At 44.7% G+C, this 26,777-nt stretch overlaps 1 protein-coding gene across 1 annotated transcript in view; it reads right to left on the reverse strand.

Moving 5' to 3' along the window:
• DHX9 (DExH-box helicase 9) overlaps positions 1–26,777 on the reverse strand; it is a 1,660,482-nt gene that overhangs the window by 1,207,135 nt on the left and 426,570 nt on the right. The window contains exon 8 of the mRNA XM_044086769.1: positions 4,514–4,675. Coding sequence (XP_043942704.1) covers positions 4,514–4,675 — 162 coding nt within the window. The remainder of the gene's footprint in view (positions 1–4,513; positions 4,676–26,777) is intronic.

Consider the following 26,777-nt stretch of genomic DNA (forward strand, 5'->3'; position numbering starts at 1 on the left):
TTGTTTATGTACATGAATGTAGTACTGTCCATCTTTATTAGCAATTGGCCTGGATGAAGTAGATCCTTTTAAGCTGTCAAGGCATTCTGAACAGCTAGCATCTCTTTTTGATTCATATGAAGATGCATTTGGCTTGCGGACCATGTGCCCTGAATACATTTTCCTGCCATGTGGGCCCCCCAGGCATAATCTGATGCATCTGTTAAAGTTTGCCTGGCTGTGGGTAAAGTGAACGGCTGTCCCTTGTTGAAGTGACAGGACTGTGCCCACCATCAAAACTCCTGTTGCAGGCAGGGAATGAGGGTAATGTTTCCAGGCTGTGGCAATGTTGAGTCCAAACACTTTAGATACCATTGCAGTTTCCTCACATGCAGTTTTGCATATGGAATTAGTAGAATGCAAGATGCCATGAAGCCCAAATTTTTCTTGCAGATAACTGGGTCTTTGTTGTCAACATTTTGAAGTAAGAAGTCAGTTGCCTTTGTCTGGCGTGAGATAAGCCATCTGGGCAGTTGTATTTAAGCTTGCACCCAGGAATATTACCTCTTGAGAGGGTACTAGTTTTGATTTCTTTTAGTTTACTGTGTACCCTAGGCAAATTAGTAATCTTTTTACAAACGCCAGATGCTTTAGTAGAATGTCCTTGTTCTCTGCTTGAATAAGGCAGTCGTCCAAGTAAGGATATATCTGAATTCCTCTTTGTCTGCAAAATGCAATTACGGGTGCCAAGCATTTTGTGAAGACCCTGGGCACAGTAGATAAGCCAAAGGGCAGTGCAGAGAATTGGTAGTGCATTGAGCTAGCTATGAATCTGAGGTATCTTCTGCACGATTGTCTTACTGGGACATGCAGGTATGCCTCTTTTAGGTCTAATGTCACTAGCCAAGCATTCTTGCCCAGCATGGGCAGAAGCTGTTGCAATGTCAGCATTTTGAATTTTGGGATATCCAGGTATGTGTTCAAAATAGGTCCAGTACTGGCTGCCAGGCCCTGTCCTTTCTGGGTACCAAGAACAGTCTTGAATAAAACCCTTGTCCTTGCTCCTGTTCTGGTACTGGCTGAATGGCCCCCATGTCCATGAGGGACGTAACCTGTTTCTGTACCTCTGCCCACTGATCTTTTGGCAGATCTGGCCAACCGTTTGCCCTTGGCAGAGTATGGAAATGGAATCTGTAACCCTGTGACACTATTTAGAACCCACTTGTCCTGGGTTATCATTTGCCAATTTTGAGCAAAAAGTGCTAATCTTCCCCCTAAGGGTGCTGCCAGAAGTGAAGTGCTTGGAGAAGGCAGAGGAAAGTCATTGGGACTGTTTACTGTAGGTTTGCACTTTATCTCCTCCAGATTTAGAAGTAGAAGCGCCCCATTGCTTTGACCTGTATGAATCTTGTGCCTGGTATCTGGAACCCCTAGGGCGTCTGGATTTGCCTCTGAGCCCATTCTGACACAGGAAAGGACCATTTTTTTTTGTAGGCCAGTGTCTATTGAATCTAGGTGGCTGCACTTGTAAGAAGTCTAACAATTTGCATAGACTTAGCATTGTCTTACATTTTCTTTAATATTTCTTCTGCCTTAACACTAAACAAAGTATCATGCTGTAAAGGTGCATCTAGTACTTTCGCTTTAATATGATTAAGCAGATTTTGTTCCTGTAACCAGGCATGCCTCCTAATCGCAGATCCTCTGACTGCGGCCCTGCAGGAGGCCCCCAAAGAATCAAAACCACATTGCAAAGTATGCTTTCCAACTTGTTCAGCTGCATGCAATAAATCCTGCATTTCTTTATTCTCTGCACATTCAGAATTTATCATTTGCGTTTCAGCAATCCCATAACATGCTGTTGATATTTGAGCATATGAAACTGACAGTTTAAGGCTCTAACTGCCAAGGTTGCAGATGTGTAAAGCTTTTTTCCCCATCTATCCAGTGCCATTGAATCTCTGTTAGAGAGTGTAGGATTTTATGCTGTCGAGGCCTTAAGTCCCTTTGGACCGTGTGAAATAGTCTCTGGATCAGCAGCAGGGTTTCTAAATAAAAATTTGTGAGAGTCAGGGACCCTGTAATATCGGTCAGGCTTACTGGGAGCTGGTGGTAAGGAGTCAGGGGTCAAACTAGACTCCGAAAACACATCATCCACTATGTCTAACAGAGGGGGTATGGCTAAAGGCCTGTGCTGGGGTAGGAGGAAATCTCAGAGCCTTTTCTTAGATTCTGAGAAGTCTTTGCTTTCTCAGTGAAAATACTCCCTCAAAGTATGCAAGGTTTTCCCCAAATGAATAATCCTCAGGTGGAGATGCAGAAAGAAGATTCCTCTGCATCAGAACCCTCATAGGGGGTAAAGAATATTCCTGATAAGAAGAGGAATCAGAAGAAATGGAAACCTGATCTGAAGATTCATAATCAGTGTCCTGCCTAGGCCTCTTATCAGGAGGGGGATGGGAACCCCTGATCAAGGTAATCAGGTCTTCAGCCATTTTGATCTGTATTTTGGGCATAGAGACCTGTGCACGTGGCTCACGAGTAGGTTTCTTTGTTTTAGAAGATACTTTAGTCTTGGTCTTTGTAGCTGTCGTCGGTTTAATGTAAAAATGCTGAGGTCTGAATACACCCTCACAAGCCGGTACCTGCTCAGCGGCTCGGACCCACAAGGGATTAGCATCCGTGGGTCCAATACTTTGAGTATCTAGCGGCATGGTCGACTCCACGTGGGAGTCGGTAGCGGCCTGCGACTCTAACGTAGCGGGTGTCACGGGCTGTGAAAGTGCCTCACTGAGAACTGGCGATCCGGCGACTGGCTTAGGAGAAGCTTCGTAGTCTGTTTTGGACCTTGGATGTTTGTCTCTGTCCTTTTCTTTGTGTTTTTTATAAACTCCGGAAGTCCTATTACTATCCGATGACATTTTTGGATAATTAAATCTGCTTCAAAAATACTTTAAGGCAAAATTAAACAGACGCTTAATAGTGCGTTGGTTAAATCTAGCACAAAACCGACAACCAGTAACGTTGTGATCAGGGCCTAGGCAAGGAATACAGTATAAATGGAAATCCTTATGAGGTATTTGCTTCCCACAAGTAATACAATTACTTAGAAAACCTCATCCATTTGTAAAAAAAAAGACTTTCAAAAGTAGGATTTCTAGCCTCCATTAACACCATCGGTCTGAAGCAAGAAAAAAGTTTCCCCAACGGGATACTTAGCTTTAGTGAAGACTTCGGTTCTGAAACTCTAACACGAATATTTAAGGAGTCGGCCAACCGGCACTTGCGAAACGCTTCTGCTTCGAGCACCGTGCGGCAAGAAAGACTGAGGAAAATGGAGTCAGCTGCTTGTTTTATACCCCTGACGACCTGACGTCATGGAAGAAGAGACAACTGACGCAGGACCCAAGACTTTGGGTTTCAGGCTGACTGAGAGCAACCTGCCAGCAGATTACCCAAATGTAATGACTGCAACAGTGAAACACGAAGAACATCAGGAAAACTAGGACTTGCATTCATTAGGAGGCTGACATCAGAGGAGCACAAGGCCTTGTTTGGGATGTGCAGGCATCATGGCTTCCCAAAGGACAACTTTAAAAGCTTTGACAATAACTGTTACTGGGGATGTGGGAGTTGTTCTAGCTTCTCCAATAAACTTGACAGTTCACAGCTCTCACTCCCTTAAGATCCACTTTTATTTTTGCAATGGATGTTCATGCCACTCAGCTCGTTATATGCAAGCATGGCAGATGACATTAACAGGGCTGAGCGGCACTATTTAATGTGCAATACCTGAATAGCTTCTCGCCTTTACTTAAAAGTCTTGGACAGCACTTTTGTCAGACACTGCAACTAGCAAAGTTGCACTTCTGACTCTAGCAGAAAACACTAGATGTGAATGTCTTCATCTAGTAGTTGGCATTTACAAGCACACCTGGCAGGTTTCTCAGGAATGGGGACCTCTGGATGAAAGCTCACAAACTGTCGCCAGCTAAAAATAAAAGGAATTAAAAGAACGCCCAATGAGGTACTTTCCCTTTGTCTTTCAGTCAAAGGCCTGGACAGATACTGGACCACAAATGCACTCTTTAGTAGTGAATGCATGTGGCAAGAAAGAACTAAACATAGTATGGGCATGTAACATCTATATTCCAGGTACTTCATGTCTGAAAGTAAGGCAATGTCAAACTAGAACTATCGGAATGGTACACTGCTTTTAAAGTGGATTCTGTAAGCTGCAGAGATTTTAAATTTACTGCAACAGGCCCCCATAGAAAGTATATTCTCCATGTGCACAAAACTATGCTTTGCTACTACGGAATATCTTAACATTTTGTGAAGAAATATTTTAACCACTCCATGACAATTTTCATATTTAGCATCATGGCTGTAGGGCACTTCTAAGTACTATGAATCTGAAAAAAAGAATTCAAACATGCAGAAATACTTAAAATGCTTGTAATAAATACCTTTAATAACTTAAATGGACTTGTAACAAATCAGTACTGAACAGGACACCACCACTATGACTTACATAAGCAAGAGGACCCTCATCAATATTGCTGCTGGTCCATGGGTTCCAATTCACTTGGGGTGGAGACCAAGGTACAACTCCAGCATATGCCTGTCGCTGAGAAGGTTCAAAATGTGCCAACTTTCCAACACATAAATTAACAGGATAGCTGGGGTCTTCAGGCTGCAAAATTTATAAAAATGATTAACAATGAAGCAAAAAAAAAATATATACATTGTCAGCAAATAAAAGTTTAATTTAAACCAAAAAACAGTAAGGAAGACTGCATACTTAAGACCATACCACTTCAGGGTATGCAGTGTGTTTTGTGGTCAACGATCATGCTGAATGTGACAACATGGACTTTTAATTTTAAATGAAGCTTTTAGATAGAAATTTAATTTTTAATGTCATCTTTATGACTTATGCTTGTGAAATATTTAATTGCCAACCTGTTCAACTGTATCCGATCGTCAGCTTTGTAAAGGGTACCTGTCAGATGGTTTACCATAGAAAGAAATGTCAGAAAGTACATTTGTGTACACTTACCATAAATGTAGATGTTCAAGTGTATTCACTGTTGCAGTCATTACATTTGGGTAACCCTGCTGGCGGGTTGCCCTCAGTCGGCCTGAATTCCAAAGTCTTGGGTCCTGCGTCGGCTGCTGTTGCCCCTTCCTTGATGTCAGGGGGTATAAAAGAAGCACCCAACGCCATTTTCTTCAGTTTTTCTTGCCCCAGATGTCAGGCACTCCCTAAAAGGGTAGCCAAAATTTATATATATATATATCTATATATCTATATATCTATCTAGATCATCTATATCTATATATCTATCTATATCTATCTATATCTATATATCTATCTATCTATATCTATATATCTATATATCTATCTATATCTATATATCTATCTATATCTATCTATCTATATATATATCTATATATCTATCTATATCTATATATCTATATATATCTATATATATCTATCTATATATATATCTATATATATATATCTATATATATATATCTATATATATCTATATATATATCTATATATATCTATATATATCTATCTATCTATATATATATCTATCTATATATATATATATATATATATATATACATATATATATACATATATATATATCTATATATATATATATATATATATATATATATATATATCTATATATAAAAAACAATACATGCACCAATATAAACTTTACCTTCATCTACAAGCAAATACACCACATAGGTTGTATAAATCAGAGAAGTACAGTTTTGTACCTACCATAAATGCAGATGTCCGATAGGAATGCATCTGCAGTCATAACATATGGGTTGTCCTGCCTCAGGCAGCCCTTCGGTCAGCCGGATTCCAAAGTCTGGGTCTGGCCTCGGCTGATGTCGCACTTTCCCCGACGTCAGAGCGTCTGGGGTATAAAAGCATCAGCCGACGCCATTTTCCTCAGTTTTTCTTGCCCCAGATGCCAGGTGCCCTCTAGGAAGGCTAAATTTGGATAATTGCTGAAAAGTTCCAAACATTTGCAAATTATATACATGTATAAACAAATACACCATAATAGATTCCCCCAGCTAGCTGAAAGAGGGGTAAGCACCCTAGGAATACCACAGAGGGGAAGGAGGGAGGGTAATCCTGACTGCAGATGCATACCTATCGGACATCTACATTTATGGTAGGTACAAAACTGTACTATGTCCTTCAAGGATGCATCTGCAGTCATAACATAGGGGTAGAATACCATAGCCAATCTGGGGGAGGGGGTACTAAGAGAAGGATGGTGTAGTTAAGATCCCCTGCAGCACTGCAGTTGCAAAACCTGCTCGGGATCTGGAATATAAAGGTAGATTGTAATGCTTGGCAAATGTATGCACGGAGCTCCAAGTAGCAGCTTCTAAAATGTCCTTGGTAGCCACCCCTCGTAGGAAAGCTGTAGTGGTGGTTGTGGCCCTTGTGGAGTGAGGCCTGATATTTTCAGGAACTGTCTTTCCATGAAAGGAGTAGCAAAAGCGAATGCAATTTCCTATCCATTTTGAAATTGTCTGTTTGGAAATTGCTCTTCCTTGCACCCCAGTTGCATATGCTACAAAAAGTTGGTCAGTTTTTCTGCTAGTTTTTGTTATGTCCAAATAGTAGCGTAGTTGTCTGTGTATATCCAGGGTGTGCAAAAGTTTTTCCCCTTTATTCTGTGGGATAAGGAAGAACGTAGGCAAGTGAATAGCTTGGTTCAAGGATACCCTAGATACCACCTTTGGCATGAAAGTAGGATTGGTTCTTAGTGACCCTCTATCCTGGTGAAAAATAAGAAAAGGCTGCACTGCCATTAACGCTTGTAACTCAGATACTCTTCTTGCTGAAGTGATTGCCAGAAGGAATGCAGTTTTCAAAAATAGAAACTGTAGATCCACTGATGTTGCTGGTTCAAAAGGAGGTAGTGTCAGTTTTTCCAGCACAAAATTGAGATCCCATGCAGGTAGAGGGGGTCCTTCTTGGAGGTTTTACATTTTTGATCCCTCTCAGAAATTGTCTGAGAAGAGGGTGTGAGAAGATGGGTGGATCCATATTGTATTCTGCTGAAATTGCTGAAGCATGAATCTTAATGGAAGAATAAGACAGGCCATTGTGGAACAATTCTGCTAAGTATTCTAGGATGTGTGCTAGGTTTGCCACTGTGACATTTGTGCCCTTTGATGTGCTCCAAATGAGAAATCTCTTCCATTTAGCGGAGTATGTCTTCCTTGTGGAAGGCCTGCGAGCCTCCAGGATAATGTCCTTCACCCTCTGAGATAAAACAGTTTGGTTGGAATTTAAGGAATTTTCCAGGCAGTTAGCTGCAACGTTTTCAAGTTGGGATGCAGGGTCTTGAGAGGCCATAGGGGAAGAGGCCAGGAATTTGCCTGAGACATGCTTCTCAATAGTGGGTACCAGTGTTGTCTTGGCCAGTCCGGAGCTATTAGTATCACTTTTGGCTGTTCCTCCCTGATCTTCAGTAGAACCTTGTACATCAATGGGAGGGGTGGGAAGGCATATACTGTTAGGGCATTCCAGCTGAAAGAGAGAGAGAGTCCACCCTCCAAGCTTGTGGGTGGTATGTCCTTGAGCAGAATGTCTTCAGTTGGTGGTTCAGTGGGGAGGCGAACAGATCTATCTCCGGCATTCCCCATGTCTTTGTTATGAGCTTGAAGATGTCTGCATGCAGCATCCATTCGTGTGCATCCATGGTAGTTCTGCTTAAGCTGTCTGCTAGTGCATTTTCTTTTCCTGGTACGAATTGGGCCTGCAGCTGGATATTGAGACTCAGGCATAGATTCCACAGATTCATAGCCATCCGGCATAGAGGGTAGGAATGTGTGCCTCCCTGTTTATGTACCACATGACCGTGGTGTTGTCTGTCCTTATTAACAGATGTCCTTGTTGGAGGAAGGGTCTGAATGCCTCAATTGCATGCCTCACTGCCAGCATTTCCTTTTGGTTTATGTGCATGCTTAGCTGCCCTTGAGGCCATAGGCCTTGGATACATTTGTCCTCCATGTGTGCTCCCCATCCTCGGTCTGAGGCTTCCGTGGTGATGGTCTGCCTTGTTTTTGGTTTGTTGAAAGGCAACCCTCTGTTGGACTGGCAGGGCTTAGCCCACCACAGGAATTCCTTTTGAAGGCATGGAATGATTGGTATCATGGTTTCTAGACTGTGTTGAGACCATACACTCCTTAGGTACCACTGTAATTTCCTCATATGCAGCCTTGCATGTGGGATTAAAATTATGCAGGATGCCATGTAACCCAGGGCCTGCAGGACTTTCCTTGCAGTAAGCTGAGTTTGTCTGGTTAGAATCATGAAGTAATCTGGAAGTTGTTTTTGTTTTTCTTCTGTGAGAAAAGCTATCTGGGTGATTGTGTCCAGATCTGCACCCAAAAAGGTTATCCTTTGGGATGGTACTAGTCTTGACTTTTGGATGTTGACTGTGTATCCCAAGGTCTGTAGCAGGTGTATGGCATAGGCCAAGTCCTTTAACAATTTTTTCTTGTTGTCCGCTTGTATTAGGCAGTCGTCCAGGTATGGATAAATTTGAATTCCCTGAACTCTGCAATGTGCAATTACTGATGCCAGGCATTTCGTGAATACTCTGGGCGCAGTAGATAAGCCAAAGGGCAATGCTGAGAATTGATAATGCTCTGATCCTGCAAGAAATCTGAGGTGTCTTCTGCAATTTGGTCGGATAGGGACGTGCAGGTATGCCTCCTTGAGATCTAGAGTCACCAGCCAAGACTCCTTGCCCAACATGGGAAGAAGTTGCTGTAGGGTCAGCATTTTGAATTTTGGCACAATGAGATAAGTGTTCAGTCTTGGACAGGTGAGAATAGGCCTCCATTGGTTTTCTTTTCTTGGTACAAGGAATAGTCTGGGGTAAAATCCTTGGCCTTGTTCTGAACATGGTACCTTTTCTATAGCTTTCATCTGAAATAAACTGCTGATTTGTCTTAAAGCCTCTGCCTTCTGATTTGGTGGAAGGTTTGGCATTCCGCTTCTATTTGGCAAAGTGTGGAAGTGAAACCTGTATCCTTTGTCTATTATTTGCAATGTCCATGTATCCTTTGTAATGCAATGCCAGTTTTTTGAGAATAAAGCCAGCTTTCCGCCCAAGGGAGCTTCCAGTTGATCCCTGGTAGGCAGAATCAGAGTCAAGTCATTGGGTCTGTCCTGTAGTAGTGGTTGTAGTTGTAGCTGTTGCACTACTCTGGTTGGCAGGCTGTCACTGACGGCCTCTGTAGGAGCCCTTCGATTGACCTCTGCTTCTAGGGCGCCTGTTCCTGCCTCTCTGGGCTCTGGTAGAGTCTGGAAAGGACCAATTCTTTGTAGGCCAGTTTCTGCTGAACCTCGATGGTTGAACTTGCAGGAAATCTGTTTGCACAGATTTTGCTTTTTCTTCAACCTTTTTTTAGAATCTCCTGTGCAGGGGAGCCAAATAAATGTTGTTTCTCCATTGGAGCATCAAGGAGTTTAGCTTTGACATGGTCTGGCAAAGATTGCTCCTTCAGCCAGGCATGCCTACGAATAACTGCCCCAGTCATAGCTGATCTAAATGAAACCTCCAGTGCATCATAGCCACATTTTAAAAATGATTACTAACCTGTTGTGAATTATGTACCAAATCCTGAAGGGATTTTCGGTGTAAGGGTTCAGGAGAAGAAAGTTTCTTATTCATTTGATCTAACAAAAATTCTTGGTACTGTATCATATGGAATTGACAGTTTAATGCCCTGGCAGAAAGAGTTGCAGATGTATACACCTTTTTCCCCATCTCTCTAAGGCTCTAGACTCTCTTTCAGAGGGTAGTGGATTTTTGGCAGTAGCTGCTGCAACCCCTTTAGGGCCCTGAGAAATAGTTTTTGGGTCTGCAGCATGGGCTTTATACAGATGAAAATGAGAATCCGGGACCCTGTAATATCTGTCAGGTTTGGCAGGGGCCGGAGGAAGAGAATCAGGGGCTGTACTGACATCATTGTACACATCAATTACATTTACAGGAGGTATAGCTAAGGGCCTATGCTGAGGCAAATGCAAAAAGGTCCTTAATCTTTTTCTGGAATCAGAGAAATCCTGACCTTGCCACTGAAAGTGCTCTCTCATGGAGTGTAAAGTCTCCCCAAAGGAAAATTCTTCAGGAGGGAGGCGAAGGATAGATTCCTCTGCATCAGAATCCTCATAAGGCGAGTAAGCCCCTTCCTGGTGGTCTGACAAGTCAGATCCATCTGTGGAGTAATCTGAGGAGTGAGGTTCAGAGGGGTCAGTCCTGGGCCTTTTGTCTGGAGGAGGTTGAGAGGCCCTGTCTGGGTGAGGTTGTGAACCCCTAATTAAGGAGATAAGATCCTCAGCAAGGCTGAGGATCTGAGAACTAGAGGAAGGCCTCTGGGATGTAGATTTGGCAGGCAAAGCTTTTGAAAGTTTGGCAGCTTTAGCCCTGGAAAAGGCCTTAATAGACATAGAAGCTGGGGGCCTAGCTGCCCCACGTGCAGGGGTAGAAATGTCCAAAGGTATGGTGTCGGACAATTCCTGAACACTAGCTTCGGTAGGGAGTTCTGAAGCCGACTCAGCCGGGGCCTCTCGGGCCTCGGTGGTCGGAAGAAGGAATCGCCGTGGACTCTGTTTCGGCCGAAACCGAGAGACTCGCGGTAGGCCTAGCCGTGGTTTCAGCCGAAACCGCGGGCCACGAGTGCCGGTCCTTTTCCTTGCGTTTTTTGACCATATGCGAAGTCGGAGTCTCAGACGGCATTTTATAAGCAAAAGCGGCTGCAAAAAATTCCTCTGCAAACTCCGACCGACGTCTAAGAGTTCGTTGGTTGAAGGAGGCACAGGCTAAACAGGCGGATACGTCGTGGTCTGGGCCTAAGCAAGGAAGGCAGTAAGAATGGAAATCCTTATGAGGTATTTGTTTCCCACAAGTTAAACAATTATTTACTTTGTCTGACATCATCGGCTGAGGCAAGAAAGAGTCCCCAACGGGGTACTTAGCTTTTTTCGAAGTCTTCGGTAGCTGAAATCTCTGGATCTGACCGACCGGCACTTGTGAACAGCTTCTGCTTCGGGCACCGCGCGGCAAGAAAGACTGGGGAAAATGGCGTTGGCTGATGCTTTATACCCCAGACGCTCTGACGTCGGGGAAAGTGCGACATCAGCCGAGGCCAGACCCAGACTTTGGAATCCGGCCGACTGAAGGGCTGTCTGAGGCAGGACAACCCATATGTTATGACTGCAGATGCATCTTTGAAGGACATAAGAGAAGTTCCAGCAGAAGAGAGGGATGACGGGTGGGTAAGCTGGACTGAAACGGTGAATACTCTCGAACATCTACATTTATGGTAAGTGTACACAACTGTACTATGTTAGTGTTTCACTGTTGCAATCAATACATTTGGGTAGAGTCCCAAAGCTATGGTTGGGAGGCTGGAGCTAAACAGCATTAGGAGCGGCTAAGAGGCCCTGCAGAACTGCAGTGGCAAAGCCTGCCCTGGATTTAGAGTAGAGTGGCAGATGATAGTGCTTGGTAAAGGTGTGCACTGAACTCCAAGTAGCAGCCCCCAAAATGTCTTTGGTTGGTACTCCCCTCAGAAAGGCTGCTGAAGTGGCTGCAGCTCTTGTTGAATGTGGCCTAATGCCCTTAGGCACTGGCTTGTCATGGTAAAAATAGCAGAAACGAATGCAGTGGCCTATCCACTTTGAAATAGTCTGCATTGAGATAGCCTTTCCTTGTGATCCTGCAGAATATGCGACTAGTAATTGCTCTGTCTTCCTGAAAACTTTGGTTTTATCCAAGTAGAATCTAAGCTGTCTGTGTACGTCCAAGGAATGCAGAATTCTCTCCCCCATGTTGTGTGGGTTTGGATAAAAAGTTGGCAGATGAATAGTTTGGTTAAGAGCCACACTGGACACCACTTTAGGATGGATAAAACATAAAAGGTTCCACAACCATGAGTGCCTGCAGCTCTGAAACTCGTTTTGCAGAAGTTATTGCTAGAAGCAGGGCAGTTTTCCAAGATAAAGTTGAGATCCCATGCAAGTATTGGTTATCTCCTTAGAGGCCTTAAATTTTTGGCTCCTCTGAGGTACTGCTTTAATAAAGGATGAGAAAAGATTGGTGGCTCTGTACTGTAATGAGCCAAAATGGCAGAGGAATGAATTTTAATTGAAGAAAAAGATAGGCCTTTGTCCAGCATCTCAGTTAAGTATTGCAAAATCTGAGGAATATTTGGTACATTTGTATCAGTTCCTTGTGTCTCGCTCCAAACACAGAATCTCTTCCATTTTCCAGCATAACATTTTCTAGTGCTAGGCCTTCTGGCTTCCAAAATGACATCCATCACGGTCTTAGAGAGAGATGCGTTTTGTATGACTACATTATCCGCCATGCTGCCAGGTTTAAAGTCCTGAGTTGGCTGTGCAGGATCAGATTGTTTTGCTGGGACAGTAGATAGGGTATTTCAGGTAAGGTCCAAGCTGGGCATTGAGACAAGCTCCTTAGGATTGGATACCCGTACTGGTGGGGCCAGTCTGGGGCAATCAGTATCATCTTTGGCTACTCCTGTCTGACCTTTAGGAGTACCTCTGGGAGGAGAGGCAGTGGAGGAAAGGCATATACTGATAGGGCGTCCACTTTCCATGCTTGTCTGTGATAAGTCCTTGTGCAGAATCTTTTCTAAGGGGAGGCAAATAGATCTATGTCCTGGCATCCCCATTTCCTTGTTATGCTGAAGACTTGTGGATCCAGCTGCCACTCGTGGGGATCCATGAGGTTTCTGCTTAGTTCGTCTGCCAGAGTATTTTCCTTTCCTGGCAGGAATTGTGCCTGCAGATGTACTTGGTCAATCAATGCTGTGTCCCACAAAGTCAAGGCTAGTCTGCAAAGGGGGTAAGAATGTGTGCCCCCCTGCTTGTTTATATACCACATGACCGTGGTGCTGTCTGTCTTTATCAGTAGTTGTCCCGGATGAAGTAGGTCCTTGAAGGCTGTCAGGGCATTTTGAACAGCTAACATCTCTTTTTGATTGATATGTAGATGCATTTGGTTTGAGGCCCATGTGCCCTGAATGCATCTTCCTGCCATGTGGGCCCCCCAGGCATAATCTGAACCATCCGTTGTTCGTGTCTGCCTGACTGGGGGTAAAGTGAATGGCTGTCCCTTGTTCTGGTGACAAGCCTTCACCCACCATCGAAACTCCTGTTGCAGGCAGGGAATGAGAGTAATCATTGTTTTCAGGCTGTGGCAATGTTGAGTCCAAACACTTTTTAGGTACCATTGAAGTTTCCTCATATGCAGTCTTGCATATGGAATTAGTAGGATGCAGGATGCCATGAAGCCCAAAGCCCACAGAATTTTTCTTGCAGATAACTGGGCCTTTGTTGCCAACATTTTGAAACAGGTAGTCTGTTGCCTTTGTCTGGCGTGAGAAGCCATTTGGGCAGTTGTATTTAAGCTTGCACCCAGGAATATTATCTCTTGAGAGGGTACTAGTTTTAATTTCTTTTCGTTGACTGTGTATCCTACGCATGTTAGAAATCTTTTCACAAACGCCAGATGCTGTAGAAGAATGTCCTTGTTCTCTGCTTGAATTAGACAGTCGTCCAAGTAAGGATATATTTGTATTCCTCTGTCTGCAGAAAACAATTACTGGTGCCAGGTACTTTGTAAAGAACCTGGGCGCAGTAGATAAGCCATAGGGCAGTGCAGAGAATTGGTAATGCATTGAGCCAGCCTTGCATAGGAGGTATCTTCTGCATGATTGTCTGATTGGGACATGCAGGTATGCCTCTTTTAGGTCTAAAGTCACAAGCCAAGCGTTCTTGCCCAGCATGGGCAGAAGCTGCTGCAAAGTCAACATTTTGAATTTTGGTATATATCCAGGAATGTGCTCAGAATAGAGTCTCCAGGCCTTGTCCTTTCTGGGTACCAAGAGCAGTCTTGAGTAAAATCCTTGTCCCTGCCCTTGCTCTGGCACTTGCTGAATGGCCCCCATGTCCATGAGGGATGAGACTTGTTTTTGTGCCTCTGCCCGTTGATTTTTTGGCAGATCCGGCCAGCCGTTTGCCTTTGGCAGGGTATGGAAATGGAACTTGTAGGCTTGTGACACTACATTTAGAACCCATTTGTCCTGGGTTATAATATGCCAATTTTGAGAAAAAAGTGCTAATTTTCACCCTAAGGGTGCTGCCAGGAGATAAGTGCTTGGTGCAGGCAGGGGGAAGTCATTGGGACTGTTTCCTGTAAGGTTGCGATTTGTCTTCTCCAAGCACCCCACTGCTCAGACCTGTAGGAACCTTGCGCCTGGGATCTGCCCCTTTGAGGTCTGTCTGACACAGGAAAGGTCCAATTCTTTGTAGGCCAGTGTCTACTAAACCTAGGTGGCTGTACCTGTAAAAAAATCTTTTGACAGTTTGCATAGATTTAGCTTTGTCCTCCATTTTCTTTAACACCTCTTCTGCCTTATCAAACAAAGTATCATGCTGTAAAGGTGCATCTAATAATTTAACTTTGACATGATCAGGCAGATTTTGTTCCTTTAACCAAGCATGCCTCCTAATTACAGAACCCGTAACTGCGGCCCTGCAGGAGGCCTCCAAAGAATCAAAACCACATTGCAAAGTATGCTTTCCAACTTGTTCAGCTGCATGCAATAAATCCTGCATTTCCTTGTTTTCTGCACATTCAGAGATTAACATTTTCTGTTTAAGCAATGCCATGACATGTTGTTGATATTTGAGCATATGAAACTGACAGTTTAAGGCCCTTATAGCCAAGGTAGCAGATGTGCAAACCTTTTTTCCCCATCTATCCAGTGCCCTAGAATCTCTGTCAGAGGGGGGTAGGGTTTTTTGCAGCGGAAGCCCCAACTCCTTTGGGACCCTGTGAAATAGTTTCTGGGTCCGCAGCAGGGTTTTTAAAAAGAAATCTATGAGAGTCAGGAACCTTGTAATATCTGTCAGGCTCAACAGGAGCTGCAGGTAAGGAGTCAGGGGTAAGACTAGACTCCAAAAACACATCTACAATGTCTAACAGGTGGAATGGCTAGAGGCCTGTGTTGAGGTAGTAAAAGGAAATCCCTGAGCCTGTTTTTAGATTCTGAAAAATCTTGGCTCTCCCAGTGGAAATGCTCCCTCATGGTATGCAAGGTTTCCCCAAAAGAATAGTCCCTGGAGGAGAAGATGAAGGTACAGATTCTTCAGCATCAGAATCCTCATGGGGAAGGGGGGGAGAATACTCCTGATCAGAAGAGGAATCAGGAGAAATAGAAACCTGATTTGAAGATTCACAGTCAGTCTCTTGCCTAGGCCTCTTATCAGGAGGGGGATGGGAACCCCTGATCAAGGTAACCAAGTCTTCAGCCATTTTGAGCATCTGTTTTTGGGCATAGAGGCCTGTCCACGTGGCTCTTGATTGTCTCTTTGCTTTAGGAGGTGCTTTAGTCTTTGCCTTTGAAGCTGACATCGGTTTAATGTAAATATGTTTAGGTCAAAAGCCGGTGCCGATGTTTAGGTCAGAAGCCGGTGCCTATTCAGCGGCTCCAGACCCATCTGAGGGAATAGTACCCGAGGCTCCAATACTTTGAGTTTCCAGCGGCATGGCTGACTCCACGTGGGAGTCTGTAGCTGCCTGCGACTCTAAAGTAGCGGGCGTCAAGGGCTGTGAAAGCTCCTCACTGAGAACTGGCGATTGGTTTAAGAGAAGCTTCGTCTGTTGCTGGCCTCGGTTGTTTATCTCTCATTTTCTTTGTGTTTTTTTGTGAACTCCGGTAGTCTGACGACTATCCGACATTTCTGGATAATTAAACTGGCGTCCAAAATAGTTTAAAGCAAAATCATACCAACGCTTAATAGTGCGTTTGTTAAATCTAGCACAAAACCGACAACCAGAAACGTTGTGATCAGGGCCTAGGCAAGGAATACAGTAAGAATGAAAGTCTTTATGACGTATTTGCTTTCCACAAGAAATACAATTATTTACTTTTTCTGACATCGGTCTGGAACAAGAAAAAAAAGTTTCCCCAATGGGGTACTTAGCTTTATTGAAGACTTCGGATCTGAAATTCGAACACGAAAATCTCAGGAGTCGGCCGACTGGCACTTACGAACTGCTTCGGGCACCGCATGGCAAGAAAGACTGAAGAAAATGACGTCTGCTGCTTCTTTTATACCCCTGACGTCAGGGAAGGAGCGACAGCAGCCGACGCAGGACCCAAGACTTTGGAATTCAGGCCGACTGAGGGCAACCTGCCAGCAGGATTACCCAAATGTAATGACTGCAACAGTGAAACACGAAGAACATCCATGTCCTGATAAACTTGCTCCTCTCCAAAGCACACATTCTCATACTTCAGACTAACAGGGTTGCAAAGGGCCAATGCTCTCTTCCTGAAGAAGATTGTATCCATTTTGTTATGAATGCTTACCATCCTCTACTTCCTCTAGTAGAAAATAAAGTATGGTTATACAATTCCCACTTACCTGTAAATAATAAATGTTCGTAGAACATACTTCCTGACTGACAGTGCTCTGCTACCCTTCTCTGGTGGTCTAGTAAAGCTCAGAATCCCTCCTACTGCCTGCCTATGATTTAAGGGGCCAATTACCATCATGGGAGTATAGGGACTGCCTTACACACCTACAGAGGGACCCTTTCCAGTCATTACGGTCCATCAGGAAGAGAAAATGGAAACGGAAGCTTTGAGAACATATACGGTTCCAAACCAAAACCACGACACCCATCCACCAATAAAGGTGCAGAGCAGCACTCAATGGCAACCCAAACTCCAAATTACATATACTCAAAGAGGGAGATAGTGGGTGGGAGCTGCCAAGAAGGCAGAGTGTTCTATGAACATCTACTGTTACTAAGTAGGACTTGTACAACTGCAAAACATTCAACTAACACACTGCCTTACTGGCATTTGGGCAGATTCCCAAAGCTTACCCAACCCAAGAGGAGAAAGGCCAAAGGTACAACAGCTCCTGGAGAATAGTCCTAGTGAAGCCTGCTCTGAATCTAGAAAAGGCATCCAAGCCTGCAGTGTTTCGTAAAGGCATGGACACAGGACCAAATTGCTGCCTCTATCTGATGAAGTTTTAAAGGGTTTAAAACGAAAGCGCTTATACGCTTACTGGACTGTACTATATTTCTTGGATTAAACCTGTGTTTTACACTTTTACTGGATTTACTGCATTTCCTGAGCAACATTTGAAGTTTTTACGGCTTGGTTACGGACTGCGACTTCCAGCAAGTATTTTTTAGTTTGTGATTTTGGAACTTTTTTTTTGTGCTGCCTCTAGAATACCTCAAAGTCCACTCCTTTCCAATATGCCACTGAAGTGGAAAAGGTCCTGGTGGAATGCACATTTAACTATCCTGGATTCACCTTGCCATTGTGGGTGTAACAAAAAAAAAAAAAAACACCCAGAGGACAACCAACATGCAATTGTTTGCTTAGAGACAGGTTAACCCCTTTTTGCCCCTGTGTAGGGTATAAAAAGCCTGACAGGTTTTGTTCTGTCAAGGTGTACATCCAAGGTATGAAGCATTTCTTTTCCTTATTCTTAGGTTCTAGGAAGAACACAGGGAGGCTGATGGAGTGAATTCTGGTATCGCTCCCAGCATGAAAGAGGGGTTAGTGCATAAAACAAACCTATCCCTGAGGGAAATAAGGTAAGATTGTCCAATCATGAAAGCCTACAGCTCAGGGGCTCATTGCATATGTCACATCAATAAGCAACAGTTGTCTGCGTTAATAGCTTTAGATCAGCCTGAGCAACAGGTTTAAAAAAGGTGGCAAGGTCAGTTTTTCTAGGACATAGGAGATCCCATGAAGGAGAAATCTGCTTGCAAGGGGTCTCTCAAGCAATACTCCTTTCATAAACTGTTTTATCAAAGGAGAAGAAAAAGGGGATCCATTGGCAGACAAGAAGAGTCTGCTAAATTCACCTTAATGGACACATACGATAAGCCATCCTGAAGTAGCGCATACAAATATTTTAAGACCAGAGGGATGTTAACCTCAAGGGACTCACTATCCCTGTTCAAGCACCACTTAGAGACTTTCAAAAGTAGGATTTCTAGCCTCCATTAACACCAGCCGCACATTCTCCTGAAGTGAGCACCTACGTCAAGGCTGAATCATCCAGGCTGTCAGTTGTAGTTGTTCCAAAATGGAGTGAGCCAGTCGCCTCTCAAAACTGAGAGAGCAAATCCAGAGTGTGAGAAGTATGTCGTTAATCGCCCTTGGCAAACATTACACATGAAAACCACACTTTTCTGTGCCAGTGGGGGTCTCCACAATGACCTTTGGCATTTCTTTCTGACTTTCCAAAAGTACCTTGTGAATCAGTGGAAAGGCTGAAAATGCATACAAGAACATTCCCGTCCAAGGCTGCAAGGATGTCTGGAACAGGATTGCTTCAGCTTCTGTTTTGAAAGGAGGCAAACATACTTGAGGTGCTCCTCACATTTGGGCTAGATCCTGGAACACCAGTCCCATGAGCATCAAAATCGTGCAGGTCTGCCCAAAATCTGCTCAGTCCATCTGCCACATTTTACTCGGATAGGCTGTATAATGCCTGAAGTGTCAGAATGCTGTAAAGTCAGCTCCCAGGCCATCACTACCAACCAGCACAGACAGTATGACCCTGTACCCCCTTATTTGTTGAGGTACCACATCAATCTGGTGCAGTAACCCCAAGTCCATAGGTGGTGATGGACTTTCAAGATGTGGATCACTGTCAACATTTCCTTGATACTGATGTGCTTTCCAGCATTCCTATGCCTTTGAGCGGCCTGTACTTGCAATCCCATTAACACAGCTCTCCAAACAAAGTTAGTCCAATCTGCCTGGAGAGACTGTTAGAAGTGGAAAGAAGGGAATTCCTGGACTGATACAGTGGTGGGCAACGCAGCTGAGTAACTCTGAAGGCCAGCACTGGCCACTGAGATTCCAGGTAATGTAGGTACTGGATCAAAATTCTCTACACAACACTGAATTTTCCTCATGCGTACACAGGCCAGTGGTACCATGAGAATCATGGACACCATTGGTTCTAGAATTTTTAGGAATTCTAAATCTGGCAGGACAAGACCTTGTCCTAAAAAAAGGCCATTCTTTTGTCTGTGTTAAGCAATCCAAAAATTAAGTCTTTCAGAGCGTCAGGCATGGCTTCCGAAGGCTTAGCTTGAACTCTAGCTGGGAGAGTAAGGTCAAGATCTCCTCTACCGATTCCAAAGACCTAGATAAAAACCCTCTTCAGATCAGTAAGTCATTCAAGTAAGGAAAAACGCAAATGTCAAGAGTCCAGCAGTGAGACACTCAAGGTGCAGTGGATGGATAGCCCAAAGGGCAAGGCAGAGAACAGATAGTGTGAACCAGACAACAAATCTCAGACATATCCTGAAGCGATGGAGCAATGGGGATTTGATGACACACATCCTTCAAGTTTAGATTCCCCATGAAGAAAGAATAGTTGTGTAAAATCTTACCATAACCATAGATGTCGTCCTCTTTCATGCTGCAGTATTCATACTGTGGGATTTCCAGCCCTCAGGCGATCTGGCATCTGCTCCTATACAAAAAGCTTAAGCCTGGCTGCTGCAGGTGTGAGGGACGTCACATGTAGGGCCACAAACCAGGGACCATAAATGTTAACATCTGCACGCACAGTCCTCAGAACTTGAAGCCCAGATAAGTGTGTATAAGCACAAGGAGAAGTTGAGGAGCAAATGTCCCTGCAGGGCTGAACAGAATAGCCTGAAGGGACGATACATAGGTGCAGACCACACATCCATGAAAAAGAGAAGGGGGTATGAAGGGAAGGAAGGAATACTGCAACATGGAAGAGAAAGACATCTATGGTTATGGTAAGATTTTACTCAACTACTCTGTCCTATTCCTATAATGCAATATTCATACTGTGGGAGAGTACCACAGCTTAAGAAGAGTGATGGGCGGAGGTAGAGGATTCCAAGAATTGCCCTGACAAATACTGCTCTGGCCCTGGAGACATGGTCTAGCTTGCAGTGCTTAGTGAAATAGAACTGTTGACCAGATAAGCAGCTTCCATGATGGAGGCTGTGTCCAGCTCTTTGAGAAAGGCTTTAGAGATTGCCATTTCTCTAGTGGAATGAGTTCCAACCCCTAGAGGCAATGGTTTGCCATGGTGAGACTAGAAGAGAATTGATTTTTTTGTCCATGTAGGAGTGAATGACTTGAGACGTACCTCCCCGGACTACATGAAGAGGGACATGGAAGAGCTCTCGGATCATGTGGCCCAGGCAAGTATCACCCTAGCCCTGAGTAGCATCCTGCCTTCGCTCAGAATGATACCACAGTACAAAGACAAAATGATTGACTTCAACAACTGGCTAAGCTTCTGGTGCCAGTCAAAGGGGATTCAGCAGCTGTCTGCCTGGGACGACATGATCGACAAACCACGATGCTTTGCCAGAGATGGTTTGCACCGGTCACCCCAGGAATCAGGTTACTGGCTAAAGCTCTTGCCACCCCTATAGTGCCTTTTTTAGGCAAGGTTCAAAGGACAAATCCACCACAGTAACAGATACAAGAATGCAAAATCTGAAGGTAATGCTACTCAATGCTAGAAGTCTAAACCTCAAAATGCACTCTCTCGAGGCACTCCTAAAAATGGATAACATTGATATCTGTGCAGTAACTGACACCTGGTTAAAGGATCCAGAGAGCACCCCTGCAATACCAGGCTACAACTCTTACCACACTTTTCGGCCACCAAACCAAGACCGAAACACTAAAGGAGTGTCCATATTCACCAAGGATATTCACACCTCCAGGCTAGATGCCCAACACAATGCATCTGAAATTCTCCAGGTGCAACACTAGGTAAGACTACAATCCAAACTGTAGCTTGCTACATATCCCCCCACCTTGCCCCAAGATTCTCATTACACCTTTCTAAACATACTGGAAAATATTAAGATACAACAAAACACCCCAACACTGGGTGATTTCAGCTACCCTGCCATTAACTGGGAAAACTACTCTGATACCAACACCTTTTCCCAACGGTTCTTGGAATTCATAAATTCCAATACCCTGGATCAACTAATCCATTGTCCCACCAAGGGCTCCAATATCCTACCTGGTCATTACCAACATGGGAAATCGATGCTCCACACCAGTGATCACCCCCTCATTGGTCAGGTCTGACCATAAGCTAATCCACCCTTGACATCCACAACCCACCCCCAATAAGGAAACCTCTGTGTAAAAAAAACACACTTCTCCAAAGCCAACTTCATGCTACTCAAGTCAGAAGTGACAAACTTCATGACACCTATGCAGATGGGAGCTGAAAGTTAGACTGCTGAATCCTACACTAAGGCACTGTACAAGCACATCCACCTCATGCATGAATCATGCCATCCTCTAAAAAAAGGAAGCCAATCTGGTGGTCCCCTGCCATAAATAAACTATACAACAGAAGGAAGAAACGGTTGCAGAAAGGAGGAAAATCCCAGGATGCAAAAAACTCCCTTACCAGCCTCAGTAAGAAGCGGAGATCCCTCATAAAATCATCCAAAGCAAGTTACGAAAATAAAATTTCCAAACATTCCACAGACATTACAAGGGCATTCTACATTTATGTCAAGAATCTAAATGGCAATGCTCAGATCTGCTCTGAGCTACAACAGAATGGCATTAAATATACTGATCCCAAGGATATTGCCAATATCCTGGCAGACCGATTTAGTGCCAACTTCATCCACCTCTCACCCCCTAAAGGGCTCATCTCAATACCAAAAGATTGCCAAATTCTGGTAATCACGGCCACACAGGTAGAAACCGCACTCGCCAAACCTAAGAATACAGCATCCATAGGACCAGATGACATCCCGGACTGTGTACTACATGAACTACAAAATGAACTGGCACCTCACCCAAGGGTCATGTTTAATCATAGCCTCACCTCAGGCTTTGTGCCCACTGAGTGGCTCACAGCTACAGTTATCCCACTCCATAAAAGGGGGATCCACCTTGGATCCCGGGAGCTATCGTCTCAGTCTGACGAGCCTAATCTGCAAGGGCATGGAACGCATTATCATGGAACTTATAAACAAAGACATTGGCAACCTTCAAACACTAGACCCCACCCAGTTTGGGTTCGTGAAGGGCCAATCTTGTCTCCTGAACCTGACTAACTTCTTCAAATCAGTCTCCAGAGCGGTGGATGAGGGTAAGGTCCACACACCATCCCCCACTCTGGAATCATAAATAAACTTACTAAGCTGGGCATAAATCCCATGTCACTCGATGGGTTGCCAACTGGCTTACTGACAGAACCCAGACTGTAAAAGCAGCCGACATCAAATCCAGTTCCAGACAGGTGACAAGTGGAGTACCTCAGGGTTCACTCCTGGGACCGTTTTTGTTTAGCATCTACTTCTCTGAAGTACAGGCCAACACTAAGGGACTCTGGCTAACAAAGTTCGCAGATGACTGCAAACTGGGAGCCATTATTACATCCCCAAATGATGTGGATATTCTACAAAAGGGCCTTACAGAAACAGATACTTGGTGCCACAGCCATGGGATCAAGCTTAATGCCAAGAAATGCATAGTTATCCCCTTTGGGAAAAACATGTACCCATGAATTACCACATAGGTGGCAGTACACTAAACGCCAAAAGTGTGATGAGAGACTTAGGGACACAGGAGGACAATGGTCTTAGCTTAGATAACCACATCACCACAACAGTCAAGAAATCCTATGTGGCACAGCTAATCACCAAGGGCTTTTCATCGAGAAAAAGGAGGTCATTGTCCCACTGTACTCATCCCTCATTAGACTCGTAGAACAATGCCCCGTTTGGTATGTACCTCACAAGCCATCTGCAACAGCTGGAAAGGCCACAAATACCTCACTAAAAGAAACACAGGCCTAAAGCAGATGCCCTTATCTGACAATCTAAAAAAAACTCCAGCTATACTCTTGTGGCATATCTACTCAGAGGTGATCTCTGCTCAACAAACAAGGCCATGTCAAACCCTGAGCTGCTGGAAATGCTACACTTAAAGAAATCCCAATCCCTCAGAGCCACACGCTTCAGGGAGCTAAACCTTGTCATCACAATGAACAAAACATGCTGGAGGGATAGGTTCCTATCCCAGAGACTCCCCATACTCTGGAACAGACTGCCCATACATGTCAAGCAGAGCGCCTCCTTGGCCCTCTTCAAAAGGAACCTTGACAATTGGATGGGAAATCGGAAATTCACCTCGGGGATCACATCAGTCGCCCTACTAGACAGAGGTCCACGGAAGTAAATATTGTGGGAAGAAATATCCAGGGAATTGTTATGGCTAGGCTTGTACAGGCCCTTGGGCCGATAGCCTAGTACCAACCTATGAACCTATAAATGTAATATCCTCTGGAGGAGAGTCTCCCTCAATAGATTTTTCATCTGTGGAGTAATTCTCCTGAGGTGAAGCAATTTGGGAGGTGTAAGAAATGGTTCCTCAGAAGAGTAGTAGGTGCCTTGCTCTTCTTCCTGTCTTGGGAGGCCAGAGGAGGAAGAGAAGACGCTGAAGCAGGTCTAGGGCTAAGCAGTGGTAGACCAGTGGGGGATGAGGCTAAAGGCCAAAGAGCCATAAAGGCCTGCATCAAGGAAGAGGTGAAGGATTGGCAGTCAGGCAGGCCTTCTTTGGTCGAGGTGGTATGTTTAGTCTTTTGCTTCTTTTTGGCTGGGAAAAATGCAGGCGTAGGCCTAGGAAGACAGTCTAATGGTAGTAGCCTTCTGTAGGAGGATTCTAGGTCGGAAGCTCGGTTAAGTCTGGTTCCCCCTCGACCCAGGTAGTCAGGGTCTGGAAAGGCTCCGGGGTCGTACCGGACGTCAACTGAGAAACGGCTTCTACGAAGGTCACCATTGAAGTCAACAGATTTGCCTGGTGTCCCTCAACTCCTAAATCGGAAGCTGGCAGGGTGTCTGGTAGAGGAGCGGCAGAGGAAAAGGGCTTGGGAACTTTGGCCTTTTTATGTGGAGGTTCTGTCAAGGCCTCCAAGGTGGGATCTATCCTAAGGGCTAACCGTTTAAGCTGTTGGTTTTTCAAGTAAAGATCAACAGCAGGCCAGATGGCTGCAAAGAGTCTCAGGAACAAACGATTGGCAAATGGAGCAGGTGTGACCATGCTCCTGGACTAAGCAGAAAACGCAGTGGTCATGCGAGTCTTTATGGGTGTCTGGCACCTGCATTGGCATTTACCCTTTTTTTGTTGATATCAGCTAAGAGTTCGCTACAACAAACCAAGCTTTAGCAAGTTAATTAGAAGAAAAAAACCCAATAAGGTACTTAGCTTTTTCAGAAGTTTGTGATGGAGCGAAGCACATGATGCGGTTGTCTGAGGCTGAAACGTTCTGAAGTCTGTGCATGCAGACGTCACATTTAAGGCCCCTGGTATATGAGACTACGCGTGACGTCCCACGCAGCTGCAACAGCCAAGCTGAAGCTTTTGTATAGGAGCAGATATTCAGGTCGCTGCAACATAGGAACAGGACATCCAGTGTTACTTTGGCCAAGAGGGAGTTATCAGCAAGATTTTTGGTTGGTCTTTGTTGATCTTCAGTAGGACCCAGTGAATTAGAGGGAAGGGGGGGACACATAAGAACACTTCCTTCCATGGAAAGCTGAAGGCATTCACTCTACACGCGAGTGGAGTGTGATCTCTGGAGCAAAATCCGTCTGTTCTGGGGGAGGCGAACAGATCCACTTGGAGTGCCCCACTGGTGGACAATGTCCAATAAGGTTTCCCTGTGCACCATCCATTCGTGCTGAGGGGAGGATGTTCTGCTAAGCAAGTCTGCTTGTTCGTTTTCCTGAGAGGGGATGAGAGAGGCCTGCAGTAAGAGGTTGTCTGGTTGCCATTTCCCAGATTTGTAGAGTTATCTGGCGTCACTGGTATGCCTTTGTCCCTCCTTGCTTGAAATACCACATAACAGTTGTGTCCATCACAATGTTTAGCAGGCCTGGTTGTAAGACTGGAAGCAAAGCTGCGAGACCAGTAATACCAGTGTCATTTCCCTGACATTGATGTGCTGCTTCTGAAGTGCAGGGTCCCAACGCTGTTGTACCCTGAAGCCTTTGAACTTTGCTCCCCACTCTAAATCTGGTTCTGTGAAACCTGCTGAATCCACCACTTTAGTTCCGTTTTTAGGCACGGCAGGAGGGGAAGTATAGTTTTGTACCTACCATAAATGTAGATGTTCGAGTGCGCATACAGCTGCAGTCATCACACTTGGGTTATCTGCAGTCAGGCGGGTCATCGGTCGGCCGAATTCCAAAGTCTAGGTCTGGCATCGGTTGTCGTCGCTTCTTCCCTGACGTCAGTGCGGCAGGGGTATAAAAGAGGCAACAGACACCATTTTCTTCAGTTTTTCTTGCCCCAGATGTCAGATGCCCCCAGAAAGGAAGGCAATACATTATGTTATGCAAACATACACAAGTAGATAAATCAAAACAGTAGTTGCAAGCAAATACACCACATAGGAATACCCCAAATAGGTTGTATATTAAAGGCGTTTGTCATAAGCTCTGTCTTAAGAGGGGATGGAGGGAGGGTAACCTGGACTGTAGCTGTATGTGCACTCGAACATCTACATTTATGGTAGGTACAAAACTGTACTATGCTCTTCATGCATACAGGTGCAGTCATCACACTTGGGTAGAATCCCAAAGCTAAGTAAGGGTGGCTGGTACTAAGCGGAGTTAGGAGGGGCAAGAATGCCATGCAGGACTGCTGTGGCAAAGCCCGCTCTAGACTTTGAGTATAGTGGAAGGTGGTAGTGTTTGGTGAAAGTGTGCATTGAACTCCAAGTAGCTGCTTCCAGAATGTCCTTGGTAGGGACCCCCCTGAGAAAAGCTGCTGAGGTAGCTGTAGCCCTGGAGGAGTGGGATCTGATGTATACAGGCAATGATTTTCCATGAAATGAACAAAAGCGTATGCAGTGGGCTATCCATTTTGAAATAGTCTGTTTGGAAATAGCCTTTCCTTGAGCACCTGTAGCATAGGATACAAAGAGCTGCTCAGATTTCCTGAATGACTGTTCTGTCCAAGTAATAACGAAGTTGCCTGTGGATGTCCAAGGAGTGGAGTAGCCTCTCCCCTTTGTTCTGGGGATTTCGATAAAAGGTAGGTAAATGAATAGTCTGACTCAAAGCCACACTGGATACTACCTTTGGCATGAAGGTAGGGTTGGTTCTGACATCGGTCTGAGGCAAGAAAAGTTTCGCCAATGGGGTACTTAGCTTTAAAGAAGACTCCAGCTGAAATACTTTCGTAAATCTAAGGAGCTGGCCGACCGGCACTTGCGAACTGCTTCTGCTTCGGGCACCGCGCAGCAAGAAAGACTGAAGAAAATGGCGTCGGCTGCCTCTTTTATACCCCTGCCGCACTGACGTCAGGGAAGAAGCGACGACAACCGACGCCGGACCTAGACTTTGGAATTCGGCCAACCGAGGACCCGCCTGACGGCAGATAACCCAAGTGTGATGACTGCAGCTGTATGCATGAAGAACATTAAGTTTGTCTAATGAATGTTGGCTTTGACACAATACATTTTTTAAATACCAGTGGAATTTCTCATGTGCATCCTGGCTAATGGGAGTATGGGAATGGTTGCTGCCATGAGAGGAGACCTAGGACTTGCAGAAATTGTCTTGCAGAGAGATGGGATTTCGTAAGTAGGTCTTTAAAATGGCTGG

Source organism: Protopterus annectens, chromosome 10.part0 (assembly GCF_019279795.1).
Source record: "Protopterus annectens isolate FY-2018-M chromosome 10.part0, PAN1.0, whole genome shotgun sequence".
In the NCBI taxonomy this organism is placed as follows: domain Eukaryota; kingdom Metazoa; phylum Chordata; order Ceratodontiformes; family Protopteridae; genus Protopterus; species Protopterus annectens.